Below are 24195 nucleotides of genomic sequence, written 5' to 3'. Positions count from 1 at the left end.
CACATAGACACAGACAACCATTCACACCTACGGTCAATTTAGAGTCACCAGTTAACCTAACCTGCATGTCTTTGGACTGTGGGGGAAACCGGAGCACCCGGAGGAAACCCACGCGGACACGGGGAGAACATGCAAACTCCGCACAGAAAGGCCCTCGCCGGCTCCGGGGCTCGAACCCAGGACCTTCTTGCTGTGAGGCGACAGCACTAACCACTACACCACCGTGCCACCTGTTAGAATTTGGTAAAGAAAAAAATAAATATATTATTTACCAGCTTAAGGTCGGCCTTGAATACTGACCTCGACCCAGAGGGCCTCGCTCAGTACATTTCAAGTACTTTCAAGACCTCGGTCATGGTATTTCACGATACGGCCCTCTCAGCTGGTAAATAACATATATGTATTTTGTTGTTCTCAATAAAGATAAAAAATAAATAAAATTAGAGCCACCAATTTACTTAACCTACATGTCTTTGGACAGTAGGGGAAACCAGAGCACCAACACAGACAGAGGGAGGCCCCCGGGCTCAAACCGAGCACCTTCTTGGTGTGAGGTGATGGTACTAACCACTACACCACCCCAACACAAATGTGCTTTTTAAAAAAAAAAAAAAAAAAAAAATATATATATATATATATATATATATATATATATATATATATATATATATATATATATATATATATATATATATATATATATAAATTTCCAAGCCGGAAGGGCTGCCCTGACAGACTTTTATCGTGTCACCTCTGCACCGGAAGTACTCTTTAACCTCGGCACGATTACTTCCTGTGCAAAAGTGCGCCATTAGAAGGAATTTCCGAGTGTTTACCGCTTCATGCGGTCTTTACAGATAAACTCTAGCTCACTGTGCGCTGATCTGAGGTTCTGGGTAGGTTATTTTACAGTCGGACATTTTATAGTGTTCATTCAGGGAAAGTAAAACAAAATGTCCGCGGAAGAAGCGGAGAAAACAACAACAACAACAACACCACCAGCAGCGCCAGTAATCCCGGCGGCGGAGGCTCCTGCTGGGGATGAGGAGGAGGAATGGCTGTACGGCGGTGAGACTTTCTTTATAAATATTCCACAGTTCATCCTCATTCTGTATCTGTGTAATCTCTAATACATTTTATAATACATTTCTAAATTAAAATCCAATCACGTTTAGATTCAAAACACGATTTGGGCCTGAATTATGATGTGCGCGCGCTGGACGATACAGACGATCACTTGTCAGTTGATATCGGTATTTGCAATGCATTCTGTAGCAATAATCACAACAACAGCAAACTATTGATCATATATTTTGTCCACAGCAAGATTTGGCCATAAATGAAATAACTACAGTGGTGCTTGAAAGTTTGTGAAGCCTTTAGAGTTTTCTATATTTCTGCATAAATATGACACATTATAAGTCCTAAAAGTAGATAAAGAGAACTCAATTAAACAAATGAGACAAAAATATTATACTTGGTCATTTATTTATTGAGGAAAATGATCTAATATTTGCTTTCAATATCTGGTCTGACCCCTTCCTTGTGCAGCAATAACTGCAACTAAACGTTTGCGGTAACTGTTGATCAGTCCTGCACACCGGCTTGGAGGAATTTTAGCCCATTCCTCCATACAGAACAGCTTCAACTCTGGGATGTTGGTGGGTTTCCTCACATGAACTGCTCGCTTCAGGTCCTTCCACAACATTTCCATTGGATTAAGGTCAGGACTTTGACTTGGCCATTCCAAAACATTAACTTTATTCTTCTTTAACCATTCTTTGGTAGAACGACTTGTGTGCTTAGGGTCGTTGTCTGTCTTGCTGCATGACCCACCTTCTCTTGAGATTCAGTTCATGGACAGATGTCCTGACATTTTCCTTTAGAATTCGCTGGTATAATTCAGAATTCATTGTTCCATCAATGATGGCAAGCTGTCCTGACCCAGATGCAGCAAAACAGGCCCAAACCATGATACTACCACCACCATGTTTCACAGATGGGATAAGGTTCTTATGCTGGAATGCAGTGTTTTCCTTTCTCCAAACATAACGCTTCTCATTTAAGCCAGAAAGTTCTATTTTGGTCTCATCCATCCAGGAAACATTTTTCCAATAGCCTTCTGGCTTGTCCACGTGATCTTTAGCAAACTGCAGATGAGCAGCAGTGTTCTTTTTGGAGAGCAGTGGCTTTCTCCTTGCAACCCTGCCATGCACACCATTGTTGTTCAGTGTTCTCCTGATGGTGGACTCATGAACATTAGCCAATGTGAGAGAGGCCTTCAGTTGCTTAGAAGTTACCCTGGGGTCCTTTGTGACCTCACTGACTATTACACGCCTTGCTCTTGGAGTGATCTTTGTTGGTCGGCCACTCCTGGGGAGGGTAACAATGGTCTTGAATTTCCTCCATTTGTACACAATCTGTCTGACTGTGGATTGGTGGAGTCCAAACTCTTTAGAGATGGTTTTGTAACCTTTTCCAGCCTGATAAGCATCAACAACGCTTTTTCTGAGGTCCTCAGAATTCTCCTTTGTTCGTGCCAAGATACACTTCCACAAACATGTGTTGTGAAGATCAGACTTTGATAGATCCCTGTTCTTTAAATAAAACAGGGTGCCCACTCACACCTGATTGTCGTCCCACTGATTGAAAACACCTGACTCTAATTTCACCTTCAAATTAACTGCTAATCCTAGAGGTTCACATACTTTTGCCACTCACAGATATGTAATATTGGATCATTTTCCTCAATAAATAAATGACCAAGTATAATAATTTTGTCTCATTTGTTTAACTGGGTTCCCTTTATCTACTTTTAGGACTTGTGTGAAAATCAGATGTTTTAGGTAATATTTATGCAGAAATATAGAAAATTCTAAAGGGTTCGCAAACTGTCAAGCACCACTGTAGATATCTATGTATTTTAATTATTCTAAAATTTAAGGCTATGATTTGAACGTAGCTAACAAGTCATGGAACATAATGACATGCTTAAATAGTGTCGATTTAAGTTATTATTTCGTGTGTTGTGAATCTGTGCTGCAGATGAAGGAGAAACCAAGGAGACTGAGGAGGAAGAGGTGAAACAGACTGGCACCGTCAGGTGAGCGCACATTCCACAGTGGACTTTTATTCATTACTCTGTGGCGCTACGCTGTAAACAGTGAATAATGTGCATGTGTGTTTTGCTCTGTAGCACCCCCGCCGCACCTGCAGCTCCTGAGGAGAACAGCACTGGAAACGGAGTGGCCAGTCAGGTAGGCACACCTCCCGTCTGTCCCGTAGCCATTGATTTGGGAATTGTTTGAGCTTCAGTTTGTTCAGGATTCAGTTTGCTTTATAGACATGTACTATAGTGTGTGTCCTTTATGGAGCTCGGAGATGTGGTGTAGGACATGATGCTCACGTGTTCAGTATTGTTGTCTGTATCACGTACACAGCTAAAGAGAGTTTTCAGGAACGCTTGTTCTGATGAGAATAACACACAAATAAGTTTCCCCATCAGGAGGAGGAGCAGGGTGACAACGAGGACAGCGACAGTGACAGCGATGACGACGACGACGATGTCCGTGTTACCATCGGCGACATTAAGACGGGTGCGCCTCAGTACACGTGAGTGGAAGGAAGCTGTTTATTTCCCACATGTTTAAACTTGGTATTACGGCCCTGTGCTGTGTGTTTGTACTGAGCGGCATTTAAGCCGTTTCCATTTCCAGGACGTACGGAACAGCGCCGGTCAACCTGAACATAAAGACAGGCGGCAGCAGGCCATACGGAGCAGGTACTGGATTAATTAGTTAATTGATTGATTAGGAATTGAATGTACACTGAATTAAACTATTAACTCCTCAAATATCAGTTAAATGAATAATTAAAGGAGATACGCAGGACCTATTATTTTTAAATGCATTTCTGAGTGGATAGTATCTCCACTCTTGACTCTTGTGTGCTGCATAAATGGGAATAAAAAAATATATATTTTTGAGAGTTAAAATCAACCGCAAAGTTGGCGTTTGAGCTGCCCCGCTGAGCCAGCCAGTCCTGAGTGCGTGACATCATTGCGGGAACCGGTTTTAAGGCCAAGGCCTTTTACAGCTATAGACCAAAGTCATATAAATAAAAATTTATGGTGAAAGTAAGAAATACCGTCACCGACTTGCTCAACTAAGACTGATTTGACTTCACTGATTGTGGGTTGACTCTCATTAAAACAGGATAGGTGTTATAACTTATGCAGCATACATGTACATTAGGGCTGCTCGATATTGGAAAAAATCAATATCACGATTTTTTCAGTAAATATCGATATCGCGATTTTTAAAACGATATTTATGCACCTTTTTTTTAAAGCCCCGATCATCAACACCCGAGGCACCGGGCCACATTTTTATAGTACAGGCCTCATAGGCTACCTGTCAACCCTTCCCGTTGTACCCTGAAACGCCTTTTACTTAAACTATTTACTGTGCAAGCGCGTACTTTGCATAGGTCCTATCGCCTGCACAAGGCTCACGTTCTCACTCAACATTTCCGATCACAGAGGATGGAGCCAGCGCTGGTATTACCAGTGATTACTGCGTAACGTCCACACTGGCTCGTAGCCAGCCAAGGATAAAATCTCTCTCTCACACACACACACACACACTACAACGTAAGCTTGTGTGTTGTTAAGACACCAACATTAAACACGCACACACACGGACTGGCCATCGGGAGTAGCGGGAGTTTTCCCGGTGGGCCGGTGGTTCAGTGTGGGCCGGCGGAGAGAAAAAAAAAAAAGCAGTTGCACGCTGGCCTTTAATATGATAAGCAATGTTAAGTTTCTTAAAGAAACTGTTAACATTGCTTATCATATTAAAGGCCAGCGCGCAACTGTTTTGTTTTTTTCTCCGCCGGCCCACACTGAACCACCGGGAAAACTCCCGCTACTCCCGATGGCCAGTCCGTGTGTGAACACGCACAATATAGAGACAAGTCCTTAAGAATTAACATACATGAAAATAGCTCAGCGGCATGTAAACATTCCCTGAAAGTGTAGGTGGCACTGCGGCTAGATGCTACGTGAAATGGCACAAGGCAAACACCATGCTTCGCTCAGTCAACAGACAAAATCCACGAACCCAGTAGTCCTCCTACTACTGTGGGTTAGTGTTCTGTGGCCAAAAACACCCTATGCACAGTCATTCCAAAACATCCCCACTAGTTGCAGGTTATGTCTCAAATACAGATATGCGTTGTGGGTTAAGCGATCTATTTTCAAGCATCAGGCTTCTCTTCCTTCATCTTCCAAATGTGGACTCCGCTATCTTTTTGGCATGTCAGCATTGAAATACCATTTGCAGAGATATTTCACTCGCCATTAGGAAAAGTAAAAGCAACACATGATTAGGGCTACATGATTAGCAGGAGGACACCGTTTTAAGCGCACGGAATTTTAAAAACAATGTAACTTACATCTGAGTCCGTCTACATCGCGCAATAAACCCGTCCTTAGCAGAACCTACTTCAAAGCATGATGCTAGCTGCAGATGCACAAGTCAAAATCAAATGAACCCAAGTAAACATGCCGCGGCGGGCAACATTAATAACCAAACTGCCTTACCTTAAAACGCTGCCTTGACCACAGGACGACTCGCAATTATTCCACTTAAATCCACACGGTTTAACACATCTAACACAGCTAGCAAGCTGGATATGTGCTAATATTGTTGTGCTTGTTTTCTTCCGTAGATGCCATTTTTACATTACCCAGTCCCACATCCAAAAATATGACGTAAATATATGTTAATTGTATTATTATAACTATTAGCAAGCAAATCAAACAACATATTAACAAATCAATATATCAAATCACCCGACACGTATGAAAACAGAAGAACTGATTTTTTACTGTTGCGGAGATATCGCGGGAGTAGAATGGATGACGTATACAAGGCTACGGTGTGCCTTAGGGGACAGAAGGGTTGTTTTACCTTACAAATGACAAAAAATCGTTTCATATCGATATTATGAATTTTGATATCGTTTGACACCAATATCGATATCGTGATAAAAATACGATATATTGCACAGCTCTAATGTACATGCATGCATTTTCACTGATGAAATGTAAAAGGATAATTAAATTAACAGATGAACTGAGACAATCACATTCTGAAGCTAATTAAATAATCTTATACCGGTAACTTAAACACACAATACAAGTCACATGTATTAATCTAAATGCAGGTAAACAACGTGTTTGTTCTTTTTTATCCAGATGAGAGTCGGAGCTTACCCGTCTGTGTTCTCGCTTCTTGAAGGCCGATCTTGTGGCCGATTTGTTTTGAAACAATCTGACTTTCAGTTATTCGTTCAGTTCTCCGTTCATTCGCTTCTTCCACGTAAGGGCGAGATGGCAGCGATATCCAGTTTAGAAATCAGACGGCTGCTCCACTCATTCTCCATGCTGCGTACTCCGCCATTACTGCTCAGCTCGGGCAATTACTAAAACCCGGAACGGGACGTCACCGGTTTTAGCAACAACCGCGGGGAGGTCACTGCCTGAGCGACGATGTCGCGTCCCGTTCCATCCCGGGTTTTAGCAACAACCCTTGGCTCACTCTGGGAAAACTGGTGCAGCTGAACTCACTTTCCTTTTCTTGTAGTTTTCTTTTCCTTTAATTGTTGGTACTGCACCCTCTTTCAATACGGGCTTATAGCCAACACTCTTCAACAGATCAGAGGTTTCGTACGAGTCTTCAGTAAAATGTGCAGAGCGGAGGAGAGATCACTTCGTAGGCGCCCGTGAACTTCTCGCAAAACGCGGCCAAATCTTTGCAGTTTGAACATTCTTGGGCCATGAATGCAACGTAAATCCACCTTCTGTCATGTTGCTGCACCCGCCAGCAACACATCTACGTGGCACGGTGATAAATTAGCTCAAAATGGAGGATCGGAGTTGCAGTTAGCTCTGTGTTTTAGTATAGCGGAAATGGCGATGAGACCGATAGATTTCCTGCGGTGATGTCACAGATGTCAAGGTCATTCACTCAGACCGCTACCTACATGAATCATTTTAATCATAAAAATGACTATATTAGATTTATTGTTAACGCTTAAAACTATTCCTGTGCCATTCTTGAGGTCTCAAGGCGTTTATAAACAAGAACTGAGGCCATGGTTCTGCGTATCTCCTTGAAGGATGTGTAATGGATATAACTTTTTTTAGTATGAGTGACCTGTAGCGTTCCTTCCTGTGTGTGTGTGTGTGTTTCAGTGGGAGCGAAGGTGAAGGGTGTGGATCTTGATGCCCCAGGCGGCATCAACGGCGTCCCCGTATTGGAGGTGGACATGGAGTCCTTTGAAGAAAAGCCGTGGAGAAAACCTGGTGTGTGCGATCGTCATGCTGACAACACCGTTGCTAGGCAACTGGGAAATATGGCTGCTGATAAGCTAAGCACAAGAAAGCTAATGACTGAGGTTGAGGATAGTTAGTGTAGCTGTTGAGTCATTTCTATAGAGACAGTGACAGGGAATGAGACGGAACCGTCAGGAGCATTAACGTTTACCTCAGGTGTGTTGGTAAAGCGTGTGTGTGTGTGTGTAGGTGCCGACTTGTCGGACTACTTTAATTACGGCTTTAATGAGGAAACTTGGAAGGCGTACTGTGAGAAGCAGAAGCGGCTGCGGATGGGCCTCGACGCCATCAACATCAGCTCTGCTACAAGCAAGATATCTGTAAGTCCGACCCCGACCCAACACCCATCACACTGTCGTTCCTGGAACCTCCTGCACGTTTTTCCTCTTTGTTTCTTGCTCAGGTTCAGCAGGGCAGGACAGGGAACGATAAGGAGGCTGCACTTCCTGCTCACGTTGCTAAAGCAGACTTTACGTCCCCATCTAACCTGTACAAGACAAACCTGAACCCAGCCAGGTACACACACACACACACACACACACACTCACTCATGGGTCATTACTTTGTCCTCTTAACTGTACCACTGTGTTTGTGTGTATTGTTATACCCGTGTGTGTGTGTGAGAGAGAGAGAGGAGGTGGTAACTCTCTTCTCTGCCTGTCTCCCCTTACTCATGCCCTCATAGGATATCCCCTCCGCAGTGGGCGGGGCCTGCATCCCAAGATACGCCCTATTATACGTAAGTGGGTGTGGACACAGGCGTGGTTTCTTGTTTCCTCCCCCCCCCCCCCCCCTTTTTTTTTTTCTTTCCCCCTCCACAGGCCTCAGGTGTACCAGATGCCAAGGTTTTTTAAATCCATTTCATTTCTTTGTTGTTTTCATCACGTGGTTGGTCACAGATGGTGTTGTGATGTGAGTTTGATGTTCATTTGTATTTTGTTTAAGAAACCACGGAGATGCAGGAGTGTTTTTTTTTCTGTTTTCTCTGCTTTAAACCAAATGCTTTTTAAAATGGATATGAAAGTAAAAGTCTGAGTGCAGCACCAAGATGTGTTTTGATTTATTGAGCAGAAAAATCATCCAGATACGTTTTATCGTTAATGCAGGAATAAAAGTCGAGTTTCTCTGTCAGTTGATTTTGATTGGGAAAATACGGTGATACTTTTACTGTCAGTTGAAAAATATTTCATTGTTGGATAAATAAATTTTTGTTGATGGTGCACTCGGATTTAAAATTTTTTTTTTTGTCTCGTGTGTGTGTCTGTGTGTGGTTTGTGTCGATTAAAGTCTCCATGTGTGTTGCAGGAAGTCTACTGGGACCATTGATGTGATTGGTGGACAAACAGCGACCATCAGCAGGGTGGAGGGACGCCGCCGACACAATCTGGAGGGAAACAACATCCAGGTCTCTCTCAGACTCTCACATACATACATACATACATACATACATACAACCCCGATTCCAAAAAAGTTGGGACAAAGTACAAATTGTAAATAAAAACGGAATGCAATAATTTACAAATCTCAAAAACTGATATTGTATTCACAATAGAACATAGACAACATATCAAATGTCGAAAGTGAGACATTTTGAAATTTCATGCCAAATATTGGCTCATTTGAAATTTCATGACAGCAACACATCTCAAAAAAGTTGGGACAGGGGCAATAAGAGGCTGGAAAAGTTAAAGGTACAAAAAAGAAACAGCTGGAGGACCAAACTGCAACTCATTAGGTCAATTGGCAATAGGTCATTAACATGACTGGGTATAAAAAGAGCATCTTGGAGTGGCAGCGGCTCTCAGAAGTAAAGATGGGAAGAGGATCACCAGTCCCCCTAATTCTGCACCGACAAATAGTGGAGCAATATCAGAAAGGAGTTCGACAGTGTAAAATTGCAAAGAGTTTGAACATATCATCATCTACAGTGCATAATATCATCAAAAGATTCAGAGAATCTGGAAGAATCTCTGTGCGTAAGGGTCAAGGCCGGAAAACCATACTGGGTGCCCGTGATCTTCGGGCCCTTAGACGGCACTGCATCACATACAGGCATGCTTCTGTATTGGAAATCACAAAATGGGCTCAGGAATATTTCCAGAGAACATTATCTGTGAACACAATTCACTGTGCCATCCACCGTTGCCAGCTAAAACTCTATAGTTCAAAGAAGAAGCCGTATCTAAACATGATCCAGAAGCGCAGACGTCTTCTCTGGGCCAAGGCTCATTTAAAATGGACTGTGGCAAAGTGGAAAACTGCTCTGTGGTCAGATGAATCAAAATTTGACGTTCTTTATGGAAATCAGGGACGCCGTGTCATTTGGACTAAAGAGGAGAAGGACGACCCAAGTTGTTATCAGCGCTCAGTTCAGAAGCCTGCACCTCTGATGGTATGGGGTTGCATTAGTGCCTGTGGCATGGGCAGCTTACACATCTGGAAAGACACCATCAATGCTGAAAGGTATATCCAGGTTCTAGAGCAACATATGCTCCCATCCAGACGACATCTCTTTCAGGGAAGACCTTGGATTTTCCAACATGACAATGCCAAACCACATACTGCATCAATTACAGCATCATGGCTGCGTAGAAGAAGGGTCCGGGTATTGAACTGGCCAGCCTGCAGTCCAGATCTTTCACCCATAGAAAACATTTGGCGCATCATAAAACGGAAGATACGACAAAAAAGACCTAAGACAGTTGAGCAACTAGAATCCTACATTAGACAAGAATGGGTTAACATTCCTCTCCCTAAACTTGAGCAACTTGTCTCCTCAGTCCCCAGACGTTTACAGACTGTTGTAAAGAGAAAAGGGGATGTCTCACAGTGGTAAACATGGCCTTGTCCCAACTTTTTTGAGATGTGTTGTTGTCGTGAAATTTAAAATCACCTAATTTTTCTCTTTAAATGATACATTTTCTCAGTTTAAACATTTGATATGTCATCTATGTTCTATTCTGAATAAAATATGGAATTTTGAAACTTCCACATCATTGCATTCCATTTTTATTTACAATTTGTACTTTGTCCCAACTTTTTTGGAATCGGGGTTGTACATACATACATATTCACACATGTATCTCAGTGTTTTCCCCAGAAAAAAATTAAAACCCTAAATTCTGGCATGATAATACACAGACAATTGAGTGCCAATGGTGTGAAAGCGAGTGCCAAAGGCGCGAAGCGAAACTAGGGGGCTCCGGGGGCATGCTACCCCGGAAAATGTTTTGAAAATAGATGCTCTCGGGTGCATTTCCAGGGTCTCTGAGAGGTTTTAGATCCATGATTATAGGATAGATTTTAACAGTGTTTCAATGGTTTCTGACCTAAATAGTATTAATGTAAACACATTTGAAATTTCACCTTAAAGTTCAACATGCAAGTTAAACTGTTTTGTTATAGATTACTGAGGTATATGATAGATTGAAAATCTACGGGGATCCCTTAATTACCTATGATCAAGTAGTGTTGTAACAAAAATGTGCATGAAAATATGACCAGCGGTTTGCTCCATCTTATGCAATACAGTGAAGAGAATCGATCATCATGACCTCCTGTTGATCACAAAGGGATCCGAACCTAAGAACCGCCACCTTAAAATAAGTTGCTGTATTACTATAACTGTAATGATTTAGAATGTTTCTGATGCAATTACCGTAATATATGTATAACTAAAATGCACTGAAAAGAAAAGAAAGGCAACTGCATATTATAAAGTTTACATTTTGGCACTTTATTAAATGGACTAGATTAGGATTAAAACATATTTAAAGGAAAAGAAAACTTAATTTCTATAGTTTAAGTTTGCAGAAAGATTGTGCTTTTAAACACATTTCATGAAGGGAATTTGTTTATAAGTGTCAAATGTAAACCAGTCGAGTTACGGTTAGCAGTCGAGTGTGAAGCGGCTGGGATGAGAATCAGCACCTCCAAGTCCGAGGCCATGGTTCTCGACCGGAAAAGGGTGGCTTGTCCTCTCCAGGTTGGTGGAGAAGTCCTGCCTCAAGTGGAGGAGTTTAAGTATCTCGGGATCTTGTTCATAAGTGAGGGAAGGATGGAGCGCGAGATCGACAGGTGGATCGGTGCAGCCTCCGCAGTGATACGGTCGCTTTACCGGTCCGTCGTGGTGAAGAAGGAGCTGAGCCAAAAGGCTCAGCTCTCAATTTACCGGTCGAGCTACGTTCCGACTCTCACCTATGGTCATGAGCTTTGGGTAATGACCGAAAGAACAAGATCGCGGATACAAGCGGCCGAAATGAGTTTCCTTCGCAGGGTGGCTGGGCACTCCCTTAGAGAGAGGTTGAGAAGCACAGTCACTCGGGAGGAGCTCGGAGTAGAGCCGCTGCTCCTCCACATCGAGAGGAACCAGCTGAGGTGGCTCGGGCACCTTTTTCGGATGCCTCCTGGACGCCTCCCTGGGGAGGTGTTCCAGGCATGTCCCCCCGGGAGGAGGCCCCGGGGAAGACCCAGGACACGCTGGAGGGACTATGTCTCTCGGCTGGCCTGGGAACGCCTCGGTGTTCTTCCCGAGGAGCTGGCCGAGGTGTCTGGGGAAAGGGAAGTTTGGGTTTCCCTGCTTAGACTGCTGCCTCCGCGACCCGGCCCTGGATAAAGTGGAAGAAGATGAGACGAGACAAGACGTATCAAATGTAGCATAATTGCGAATAATAATGATAAGCGTATTTGGCAGTGTGATGTCACTGTGAGCCTTTAACAAAAGAATAATCCGGAGCTGCCTTTTGTTAAATGGATCCCAGTGATATCACACTACCAAAAATACTTGTATGATTATTATTTGAAATTGTGCTGTATTTGACACATTTGGACAACTTCACTTCGTGAGAGTGTTTATAAGTACATAATCTTTCTGCAAACCCCAAACTAATGAATTAAGTTTTCTACTCCTTTAAAGCAGATTAATTCTCCTCGGCTTTTGCTTGGCCCAATGTTGGCCAACCCTCTCATAGCCCATCTCGCTGTCATCCATGCTGATGTGGATTGATTTGTCCAGTGAGTCTTCTCGCTTATTAAAGTCACTCGGCTTTGCCCGTCTGGTGGAGGACAACATCGGCAGCCAATGAGATCGCTTATAATGAATCGGAAACTTCCGGGATGTCTGACGTTTTCTTTCGATGTTTTTATTGGACGGTTTGAACACGTGCTCTTGACATAGCCAACAGATTAGTTTCTTTACATCATACCACGCGGACATGTTACTTTGACAGAATCAACACAAACACTGGGGGGGAAAAAAGAGCGCTTGTTTAACACAAATATCAATCAATATGTAAATGGATCTGTTATTTGCTCTCCTATGTATTTTGTTACTTGTGGGTAGGAAATTTAACGTATCGGTATAAATCTAAGCGTATCGGATTTTAACTAAAGCGACTCAGCGTATCGGCAGGCAGAGCAAGCGGATCGGGCCCGACACGCTAAAACGCTTTGGGGAAAACCATATATATATATATATATATATATATATATATATATATATATATATATATATATATATATAGATGGCTATATCTTCCCTGAAATCTGTTTAATCTCTTGTGTTGTTTACAGGTGATCTCTGAACACACGTCCTCCGAAGCAGAGGCCACACCTGCCAAACTTCCCACCTTCTTCCCCCCAGGGCCCCTCCCTCCCAACATGCCACCACCGCCTTTCCTGCCTCCACCCCCTGTCAGCCAGGCTCCACCCCTTATCCCTCCGCCAAGTGAGTGTCTCTCTCTCTCTCAAAGAGCAAGTTGTAGTTGAACGCAGTGCACGTGCTCGTGTGTTATGCTCAAGTTCCCATAACATTACCATCACTGTGTAGTCCGACGATGTAAATACTGTAACAAATTGGCAAATTACAGTTGGTTAATTCAGCAGGTATAACATACACCACTTTCTGCTCGTCACAGATACTGCAGTCTGCTTGTTTTATGTTTTTTTTTAATATCAAGCCTGATAGTGTGGCATGTTTACTACATTGTAATTAACATGCATGCAGAAGGATTGAATTGTAATGTATAGTTAATTGAGTAAATATTAATACGTTTCTCTGGTTCCTCACAGGACTCCCGATCACCGTCCCTCCTCCTGGTACGTTCCGTTTCACTGCCTGTAAATAAAACTGTTCGTGCATATTGAAAAGTTTTAAAGTGCTGATGACACGTTTTTGACATCTTTGGCGATGTTTTATAACATAAAAAGTAATTCCCGATGATCCATATATTAATTCACGAAGGCGCCTATTTTACAAGTTATGATAAAAAACGCGGCTATTTGGGCAAATTTGACGGGGCTGCAGCACCCAGGAGACGAAGGAAGAGGAGGAGGAGCTATATGACGTCAGCGAAAGAACCTTCCTCCTCACTTACCAGTTTATTGTTGATGCGACAGGTGTTCAGTTTATCATTATTAGTATTATTATTATACATTATTATTATTATTATTATATATAGTTATTATGCCTTCGCGTTGTGTTGTTGGCTTTTGCTCCAAAACCCACAAGGATGGGGTAAGTTTATTCAAGTTTCCCAGAGATCCCGAGCTGCATGCGAAGTGGGTGAAGCAAGTCAGGCGCACTCGTGACAAGTGGGAGCCCTCACCAACATCCGTCCTGTGCTCTGAACACTTCGATTTGGATTGTTTTGACACCCTTCCCAGCTTAAAAGAATCTCTTGGGTGTTCAGTTCAGCACAAACGTGTGTTACTACCTTCAGCAGTGCCTACACAGTGTTGCCAGATTGGGATTTTTCCTGCCCAGGTGAGAGGTTTCAAGTGCATTTTGGTGGGTTTTGAACATATTTTGGGCTGGAAAACGTCAGCAGTATCTGTTGCCAGATACTGCTGAAGTTTTCCAGCCCAAAATATGTTCAAAACCCACCAAAATGCACTTGAAACCGCTCAACTGGGCGGGAAACCTCCCAATCTGGCAACACTGCCAGTATTCCGGAGGGGGTCTACTAGTAGCTATGCCGGATCCAAAGACAGTCCTCCTGTCAGAACATGTGTTGTGAAACGACATAAGATAAAGGTACGTAGAGCTATAGATTCTACATGATAATCATAAATGTAATCATAAAGTCGGCGTGATATCAGTCATGTATTTGCTTGTGAAAGCTTGCGGCTTTCATGTAACTGCCGCCTAGCAACGAGAGGCAAAGGGTAAAGAGGGTAGGCTATCATAGATTCTATTCGGAAGAGATCAACACAATTCTAGACTCCCAGAAGAGGAAGAGCTAGCACTAGAGAGTTCACCGGCGTTTTCATGCGCCATTTCCATTGAGTAGAACCAGAGTAGAACAGCCAGTGAACCACAGCGTGTTCTCCCGCTGACGTCACAACATGGCCGCGAGCCACGGACCCAGTTTTCTTGCGCTGTGCAATTAAAAGTTGGATATTTGCATAACAACAGCTTCTTTTCACGTAATTATAACAGAAATCTAACATGTTTGCCATGTTGTATAGTTTTATTTAAGAAATTGCATAGAGTCATGTTCGTGTCATCAGCCCTTTAATTGAAATATTTTCAAATTATTTGGAGTATTCGTGACAGGATTTGTTTGGTTTTTATCCACAACTTTCCCGAACTCTGACCTTTCTCATGATTGATTGCTGCATCATAGCGGAAGCCGGTCTCTTTCTTCCGCTCCACTGTGTTGATGTTTGTCGCGAACGCTAACTGCTAGGTAGTTAAGCTCAAAAATGACTACAAGATGGTTACGCGGGTCCGGTTTTCTGCTGCGCTCCGGCGATAATACGAGCAAAGTGCCCCGTCCGTCTACCCTCACGGAACGGATACATGGCATGAAGTTGTGTCCCGACGTCAGCTAGGTTGACTTTGTCTGTGATTTTATTCTGATTGAGGGCGTTGATGGCGAGGAGCGAAGGAACTACAAAGGCACGGAGGCGTACAATTATCTACACAGTAATAAAACTGGCAAAATTATGTGAAAGAGAGGGTGAGTTTGTTTGCTTAAAGGCTGAGGTTGAGCCTAGCCAGAGCAAAAAAAAAAGGGAAATCCTGCAGTCATGCAGCAGCTGTCACCTGGAAGGTCGGCTCTGTCAGAGTAGAGCGAGCGTATGTATTATTGTATTGGTTTAAGCACAGGCTAACCATTTTAATGCACATGCTGTCAAACTTTGGAAACAATAAACTAGGGATGGTGAAAACTAAAAAAAAAAATCTTGACCGACCACCGAGCCTCATTAGCCGGTTAACCTATGAGTTTAAAATTCTAGAATTGGAATTATTAGAATCTATTCTAAATCTAACGGCGAGCATCTGCACATTCAGTCCCAGTCGCTGCCCTCCACTCATTACCTTTTCTACAGCGTGAAACATTTAGTCAAACGTGGCACTGATGTCGAGGGGTTTGTATTGGAGCGGAGGACAAATGGCTGCAGCTTAGAGACAGTTTCAGTTGGCCATGATGGCGTTGAAAATAAAGTCAAGTGCTAGAAGTAGTACATAACATTCAGTGATGGGAATAACGGCGTTAAAATAAAGGCTGTTATAACGCCGGGTTATCTAATTAATTAGCTACAATCGTTATAACGCTGTTACCAATATCAACACGCCGTTACTGCATGGTGTTGAAGTTGCTCTGAAGCCGTCACCGACTTGGCTCACAGACATAAAAGCTGCGTTTGTCACTCCCCGTCCAGACACCGCTGTCATTTCATTCTCTCCCCTTCCCTCCAAAAGTCAGCATCTGCGCCTTTAGTTTGTGTGGAGAGATCTGATCTGCAATAACATGCATTGTTGGCTACAGACCGAAACATACTTTCAGAATGCACTGGCCAAGGCAGGACTAAACTCCATGTGCCTTCTAATAATAATTAAAAAAAAAAAAAAAGAATAGTAATTTGTAAGCTAAAAAGTCTAGCCTGATACTTTTTTTATTTGTCACAAATACAGTCAACTTTTGTCAAGGGTCACACAAAAAACAGTTGTTCTTGGAAATACATGGGCTAACGAGACCTCGTACTGCAATTGTTTTCCAGCTACTGATATTACGGTTACATGGCTGCTAATTGTGCACAGCCATTGGGAATGGGATAGCTGGAGCTGAGCTGATTAGCCGCTAAGCTAATATAGCAACTGTCTGATGCTAAGTAACATCAGTGAGTAACCAGGTTTTAGTTCAGATCTTGTGTATTATTATCAGGGCTTTGAACCAGAATTTTTTTCCTATTGGTTCGTTCCGAAAAGAAACGGAATTTTAACGTTTCCGGTTTTGGGTTCCACCATTAAATAGACGTTCCCGAACCGGTTAGAACAAAAAAATTTCGTTCCCGGAACGGTTAATTACATTCCCTGTCAGCTGTTTAACAAATGGCTATAAAATTATGTCTCTGTCTCATCCAGCTTAAGCCAAATGTAGGCTAATTCTATTACAACCTTCATTAAATAAGACAAGAAATAATTCAAAACAATTATTATTTCAAATGTTGGCGATTTGGATTCTCAGTATGTCTTCCCATCTACACAAACAGAAAAAGTGCCAAAAATGAAAGATAATTCGTTTAGGTGTGTTACCAAAGGCTAGTCAGGCCCTATGCATTGATAGGCTAACAGAGGTTAACGTCATTTAATGTTCGCGAGCCTCTCATTAACGTGGACAAATATATTGATATCGTGTTTGAAATTGACGTTTTTTGAATAACGATAGACTGCAATAGTTACCTCTTATTTAAGATGTGGAGACGTGATAGTAGTCCACCCTCCCGCTCTCTCCATTCAGTCAGCGAACGTCACACAGGAAGTGAACCCCAGCGGGTCATAGAAACTTGCGCAGGAGAAGAATAACTTTTTTATTTGTAGGCTACGGAAACTTTGAGGAACGAAATAAAAACCGGTATTAACCGGTTACCATTATTTTTAATAAGCGTTTCTGTTCCGGAACATAAAAAATAATAAAGTTTCTATTTCACATGGAACAGAAACGAAACCAGAAAAAGTTCCCGGTTTTCGTTTTCGTTCCTTGAACCGGTTCAAAGCCCTGATTATTATTATTGCGTTGACATTAATATTCACCAGACTAATCAACCATCGACTTCATTCATGCGCCGTGTTCTTGTTTCTTTGATAGTCAAGAATTTCCTTGATGTTCCGTACCTGGTTAACATCGTAGTAAAATATAATCCAACACTGAGACTTTTCTTTCGCCGAGTGTCAGCTGTCTTCAACTGGGGCAGGACATGACTGAATGGGTGTTTCTGATTCGTCAGCTGTCGTCCTTACACCGCATGGCATGCCCCAAGTGTTTACAACACAGAATTCCAGGTTCTCCGCTCCAAAATCGCAGCTTCAAAACGATTTATTATTATTATTTTTTTAACTGACAACCAAAAAAAAATTAACCGGTTGACGTTGATTCGGTCAAACGGTCATCGGTTAACATCCCTACAATAAACATCTCATCTCATTATCTCTAGCTGCTTTATCCTGTTCTACAGGGTCGCAGGCAAGCTGGAGCCTATCCCAGCTGACTACGGGCGAAAGGCGGGGTACACCCTGGACAAGTCGCCAGGTCATCACAGGGCTGACACATAGAGACAGACAACCATTCACACTCACATTCACACCTACGCTCAATTTAGAGTCACCAGTTAACCTAACCTGCATGTCTTTGGACTGTGGGGGAAACCGGAGCACCCGGAGGAAACCCACGCGGACACGGGGAGAACATGCAAACTCTGCACAGAAAGGCCCTCGCCGGCCACGGGGCTCGAACCCAGGACCTTCTTGCTGTGAGGCGACAGTGCTAACCACTACACCACCGTGCCGCCCTACAATAAACATACCATACTTAAATAATTCCTTGTGTATGTATTTGTCCAAGCTTCTTCAACTTCTTAACTCCCCTGATCATTCCAGATATTGGATGATATTTGTAGGCGATTTGTTTACACTCGTACTTCGGCACTGGTCGCTCTTGGTTTCTCTTGGCTACATGCGCTTATTGTTGGTCACTTTGGGGGAAAAAAAAAAAGTCAGCTAAATGACTAATGTTTTGAATAATATCTAAACAACAGTTACACAGAATTAATGTTGTTGATTCAGGTCCAAAGTGCGCAGTAGTTAGCGGAAAGACAGGAATCGCATGTACAGATGAGCAGTGTATGGTGTTGGGCAACGTGTTTTGTGAGTCCGTTTGTGCTCAAAACAGATTCCATGCATAAAAATCATTAATGCCCAGGTCAGACGGCAGAAACACGCATGCTGCGACCTGCAGTCGGTCAGGTGGCGACCGATCGCAGGTGGACGCAGGCGTTTTGCGTCAAATCGTTCGTTGTGGTCAGACGTATTGCAAGACGCAGAGTTTTTAAGCTGAATCGACCAGTCAGAAGCAGACTCAGGTTGAGACGGCGCATAGAAAAGCTTTTTAAAAAAAAAATAAGGCCATGAGACTGCTCGCAGGTTGTTGTAAACTATTTGCAGATGCAGTCTGCATGTACCTGTGATGCATCGCAGCCATCTCTAAAGACTTGTCTTCCCCTGCTTCGACCTGTTACTCAAGCGTTGCACGACCGCCTGCCTCTACATGCGTCAGCCTGCTATTTGCATCAACTGGAAGTGAATCGCAGCTGAAATGCAAACAGATCGTGATCCACTTGCGTCATCCTGCCTCTACAGAGATCTGTCTGCGTCGACGCAAGACCAGTCTTGCGTCTACCTGCTATTTTGTTATCGTAGGTAGTAGTTGAAAACTAGTTGCAGCCTGCCGTCTGACCTGGGCATAAGCTTTCGCGTGTTTTGTGCACACGTCAAACCAGAAAAAGACACATAATTTAAAAAGATGTTATCCTCTGACTAAAGCATGGTTGTCTGCTCGGCTACGTTCAGCTCCCTCAGCATCAGCTGCCTGCATACCTGTCAACTTTGAGGTTTGAAAAAAAGGGATATTTCCCAGATTTTTAATTCAAAATAAGGGAAAATTTCGGAAAGTCATACCCTTCACCAAAAGTGGGTGTGTAGTTGAATGGGGGGCAATTTTCTATCTAGTGTTTGTGATTTCCTGTACTCTGGTGCATGTTGGTGATAGCCAAGACCCAAACTCAATATGCTTATGGTTTATAGAGTGCATTTGTGAATAAACTATACAGTGAGCCCTCGTTTATCGCGGGGGTTACGTTCCAAAAAGGACCCGCGATAGGCGAAATCCGTGAAATAGTCAACTTTATTTTTTTACAACTATTATACAATACAAATGTAAAGCATTTGTTTAAGAAATTAAAAAAAAAGTTCTTGCAAATAACTATGACAGTTTTTAATACTTTTAAAATAATACTGTAATAATACTGTAAAATAATATTTTTAATAATGAATACGAGGGTAGACACATTGCGACTCACGCGTATTTCACAGTCCCTCTGACTGTGCCTCTTCGTCCTGACTCCGCTCCGCTGTAGCGTCATTTTCTGCTGAAGGCTGTGGTGCAGGTGTCTTTTTCCGAGAGAAGAACATAGTTATGGGTAGTTGTTGGTCTTGTTGCGGACAGTCACAACCCTTTTTGCATCCTTGTTAAAACTTATTGCTGCTGTCGTCCTTATTTTATTTTCCTCCTTCTTTATGGAACGAACCGAAGATTCATTTATTCCGTAATGGCGCCCCACAGCAGCATAGCTTCTACCTTCCTTCAGCATGTCCAAAAGTTTAACTTTTTCTGCGATAGTTAGCATTCTCCTCTGCCTTTTGGGCGCGTCTGGAGGTGCCTTTGTCGGTGCAGGACGTTGCGTCGACATTGTGGGTTTTGGCATGGAAAAAAATTGCAAACGTAAATTTGGCAGGCTGTACAGAGACGAGGCACGGAAACGGTTGACACTGGTGTAAGTGAAAGACCAATATCAACTTTTTTCACTTCTAGACTACAGTCCCTTAGCCAATCAGGATTCTGAACACAATGCACTGTAAAAAAAAAAAAATCCGCGAAACAGCGAAGCCGCAAAAGATGAACCGCGTTATAGCGAGGGTTCACTGTATATTTATTTTTATTTGCTTTCAGTGGTACCAGTTATTTCCCAAATTAAGGGCTAAAATACGTATCTTGTGTTAAAATAAGAAAGGTCATTATATAACCAGTCAATAAATTCAATTCCATTGCAATTTATTATGGTTTTACCATAGTCATGGCCTCGGAACGATAGATAGATAGATAGATAGATAGATAGATAGATAGATAGATAGATAGATAGATAGATAGATAGATAGATAGAGTAATAAAGAGTAATAAAGCGTAATATAAAATATTAAACCAAGAGTGATTTAAAATGGGTAAGTTTCAGATAGAAAATAAAATAGACAATGAGTGGATAAAACAGTTAATACACCAATTAGTTTACACTAGGCTATTTATGAAGTCTTAGCCAGGACATACTTAATGTAAACATGTGTAGCTTACCTTTGATTATTTGGGAGGCTTTCGTTTTCCCCATGGAAAATTTCTTTGCGATGGAAGAGTCTGGGAACATTCCAGCCACGCACTTGTTGAAATCATCAAAGAAAGAGAGGCTAATGTTTTTCTTAGCTATTAGCATCGCCATCTTCACCTCAGACCTAATCAGTGTTGCCAGATACTGCTGACGTTTTCCAGCCCAAAATATGTTCAAAACCCGCCAAAATGCACTTGAAACCGGCCCAACTTGGGCAGGAAACCGCCCAATCTGGCAACACTGGACCTAATCACTTGTTCAGCCTCGCCTCCGGACGTAGTTATGTAATTACTGATGCCTGAGAGGGCGGGGACATGAATTCATGGCCCGACTTCCTGCTGTAAACTCCTGTCAGAGGCGCGTCATGAATTCTGGACCTACCGACTTTTTTATATTGTGAAAATACGGGACTTTTATATAATGTGAAAATATGGGATATTTTCGGGAAAATAAAAAAACGGGAAGACAGCGGGAAACAAGTCAAAATAAGGGATTTCCTGGGAAAAACGGGAGGGTTGACAGGTATGCGCTTGGATAAACCGGAAATCAGAGACCGGCATCCGGGAGAAGCGGGTGTCATGGTGACCCCCGTTGTCTCTCGCAGAAAAGCCGTGGATTAGTTTATTTGTTTCTTTGTGTCCCAGGTTTCCCACCTCCTCCCAGTGGCCCGCCCCCTTCACTCATGCCAACATTAGACAAGTAAGTCCATCATCCAGTTAGAGTTCAGATCCTCGTTGTGTGGGAGGGCCTTGGGCTCTGTTACAGTCTGTATCTCTCATGTCGGTGTAACTTTGTAGCCTGTTAGCATAAGAGGATTTATAAAGTTAGTGTTTTCAGTAATGTACACTGTATATAACTAATAATTCCCATAGTGGTTCATGTTGATCTATGATTATGCTGCTGATGGTTGATTTTTATTATATATTCTATCTATATATTCTGCAGCACTGGGCATTCTGGAGGATATGACTGCCGTCCTGTCACGCCATATCCTTTCCCACCAGGTCAGTTCAGCTTCAATGTTTTACACTGATAGTAGTCAATGTCACTTTAAACGGTTCTGAACTGTGAATTATGGATTTTTTTTTTTCTTTTGGTATGTGTGATTATCAGGCGGTTACCCGCCGCCCATACAGGGGCCTGTGAACAACTGGGCTGGGGTGATGGACAACTCGAAGCAGTGGGATTATTATTCCCGCCGAGAGAAGGAGAGGGAGAGAGAGAAGGAGAGAGAGAGGGAAAGAGAGAGGACGAGAGACCGTGGACATGACCGGGAGAGAGAGCGAGATCGAGAGCATAGTCCCTCATCCATGGCCTACAACAGGTGAGCCACATGTCCTTAATTATGTCCGTGCTAGAATAATTAATACAAAATAAACAAATGTTGACAGGGTCTTTGAAAGTCAGAAATACTTTCATGCATCCAGAGATTGATTGATTGTTTCTTATATTAGGGATGCAAACGGCGCGCCTTTTGGCGGATGCCGCCTTTTTCACGGCTGAATCGCGCAGATCCGATTTTTTTTTTTTGGGGGGGGGGGGGGGGGGTGTTGGAGTGTCTGATTATAATTTCATCAAAGTAAATTCTGTATATAAGCAAATGCCGTTACAGTCCATGAAACAGGAAGTATAAGTATGAGAAGAAAACAGTAAATCAGAAAGCTGCGTACTTTTGCGCAACTTTCGCGCAAACGTGCGCAGCTTTCTGATTTACTGTTTTCTTCTCATACTTATGCTTCCTATGTTTCATGGGCTGTAACGGCATTTGCTTATTTAGTAATTTTAATACAGAATTTACTTTGATGAAATTATAATCAGACACTCCAATGCCCCCCCCAAAAAAAATCGGATCTGCGTGATTCAGCCGTGAAAAAGGCGGCATCCGCCAAAAGGCGCGCCGTTTGCATCCCTGCTATATAAAATGTATGGAATTTACCCTCTATTCCCCACACACACACGCACGCAGTGATGAGGAGCGTTACCGTTATCGTGACTACGGAGAACGTGGGTACGAAAGGCATCGGGACCGGTCGAGCCGAGAGAAGGAGGAGAGACATCGTGAAAGGAGACACCGAGAGAAAGAGGAAGGAAGGCACAAGTCCTCACGCAGGTAACACAAACACATTTATTTATTTATTTATTTATTTATTAATTAAAGTGCCATTCCACCATTGGATGTATTCTTTGGCATAAAATACAATATATTTTATGACAACATGACTAGACAGAGAAATCTTTTAGCTTCAAAATGATATATCAAACATAATTTTTTGACAACGACAAGTATATTAATTTTGCGGCCAAAGTCACCTACCCTTTTAATTTCCGCGCGGTAGTGAAACGTGATGTCATCGGCAGGTTCCCCTTCTTGTGTACCATGTCACGTGTGACGTGGCACAGATTATCAGCAATGGCGGATAGAACGCGATTGTCAGCTTCGGAAAAGAAGCGAAGGAAAATAGCAAGTGATGCCCAAAGGAGACGGTCGATGGTGAATATCGGCACAGCAATCGACAAGTGGAAATCGCGTTCTATCCGCCATTGCTGATAATCTGTGCCACGTCACACGTGACATGGTACACAAGAAGGGGAACCTGCCGATGACATCACGTTTCAGTACCGCGCGGAAATTAAAAGGGTAGGTGACTTTGGCCGCAAAATTAATATACTTGTCGTTGTCAAAAAATTATGTTTGATATATCATTTTGAAGCTAAAAGATTTCTCTGTCTAGTCATGTTGTCATAAAATATATTGTATTTTATGCCAAAGAATACATCCAATGGTGGAATGGCACTTTAAGCTAATGCTCACTGACTCGGAGGACATGCCTCTTTTGCTGGGATTGAAACCAGGGGACACGCCCCCTACACACAGCAGCCTGAGAGACACAATTATGCTTCCTTAACTGGAACGAACATTTAGAGGCCACACCCCTTTCACTTGGACTAATGATCAGTAGCCACACCTTTTAGTTGAACTGAATTATTAACACAGATCATGTGCGTCTCCCTGTCTGTCTCTCACACACTGTCTCTCTCACTGTCTCAGCAGTAGCAGAAGGAGGCATGACAGTGAGGAAGGTGACAGCCATCGCAGACACAAACATAAGAAGTCGAAGAGGAGTAAAGAGGGCAAAGAGCCGAGCGAGGAGCGAGCAGCCGACCAGGAGAACCAGGAGGCTATGGAGTAACGTCTCGTCTGTTCCGAGCTCTGTACCATGCAGAAACCGAATACTCTATACTCCTTCCGTAGTATTTTTCCATTTTAGTTCTTCTGCTTGTTCAGATGTTGTTGTGTTTTCTCCAAGTCTTGTGTAGATGTTGATTTGATGGATTAAAAAAAGGCATTTGGTAATTTC

General features: G+C 42.7%; 1 protein-coding gene across 2 annotated transcripts; it reads left to right on the top strand.

Moving 5' to 3' along the window:
- Positions 1-780: 780 nt before the first annotated feature.
- Positions 781-24195, top strand: fip1l1b (FIP1 like 1b (S. cerevisiae)). Of its 2 annotated transcripts, none has more exons than XM_060916768.1 (17): positions 781-1068; positions 3046-3103; positions 3197-3257; positions 3506-3612; positions 3717-3781; positions 7259-7369; positions 7589-7719; positions 7803-7915; positions 8085-8138; positions 8705-8804; positions 12971-13124; positions 13469-13495; positions 21481-21535; positions 21782-21840; positions 21950-22160; positions 22803-22946; positions 23889-24195. In XM_060916768.1, the coding sequence occupies exons 1-17, from the start codon at positions 954-956 to the stop codon at positions 24025-24027; spliced, it is 1704 nt and encodes a 567-aa protein (XP_060772751.1). In that variant the 5' UTR covers positions 781-953; the 3' UTR covers positions 24028-24195. The 2 variants fall into 2 exon arrangements, with proteins under 2 accessions (XP_060772751.1, XP_060772750.1); XM_060916767.1 differs by having other exon boundaries at positions 23886-24195.

This window comes from Neoarius graeffei, chromosome 3, assembly GCF_027579695.1.
Source record: "Neoarius graeffei isolate fNeoGra1 chromosome 3, fNeoGra1.pri, whole genome shotgun sequence".
NCBI classification, from domain to species: Eukaryota; Metazoa; Chordata; class Actinopteri; order Siluriformes; family Ariidae; genus Neoarius; species Neoarius graeffei.
The sequence above is the reverse complement of the archived record's forward strand: the minus strand, read 5'-3'. Positions and strand labels throughout refer to the sequence as shown.

What these genes read in the sequence shown, in the direction of transcription:
- fip1l1b (XM_060916767.1), top strand. Translation starts at nt 954, where the DNA reads ATGTCCGCGGAAGAAGCGGAGAAAACAACAACAACAACAACACCACCA. An exon ending in AAAGCCGTGGAGAAAACCTG is followed by an intron (nt 7,370 to 7,588) that starts GTGTGTGCGATC and finishes GTGTGTGTGTAG; the next exon opens with GTGCCGACTTGTCGGACTAC. An exon ending in TGGAGGGAAACAACATCCAG is followed by an intron (nt 8,805 to 12,970) that starts GTCTCTCTCAGA and finishes TGTTGTTTACAG; the next exon opens with GTGATCTCTGAACACACGTC.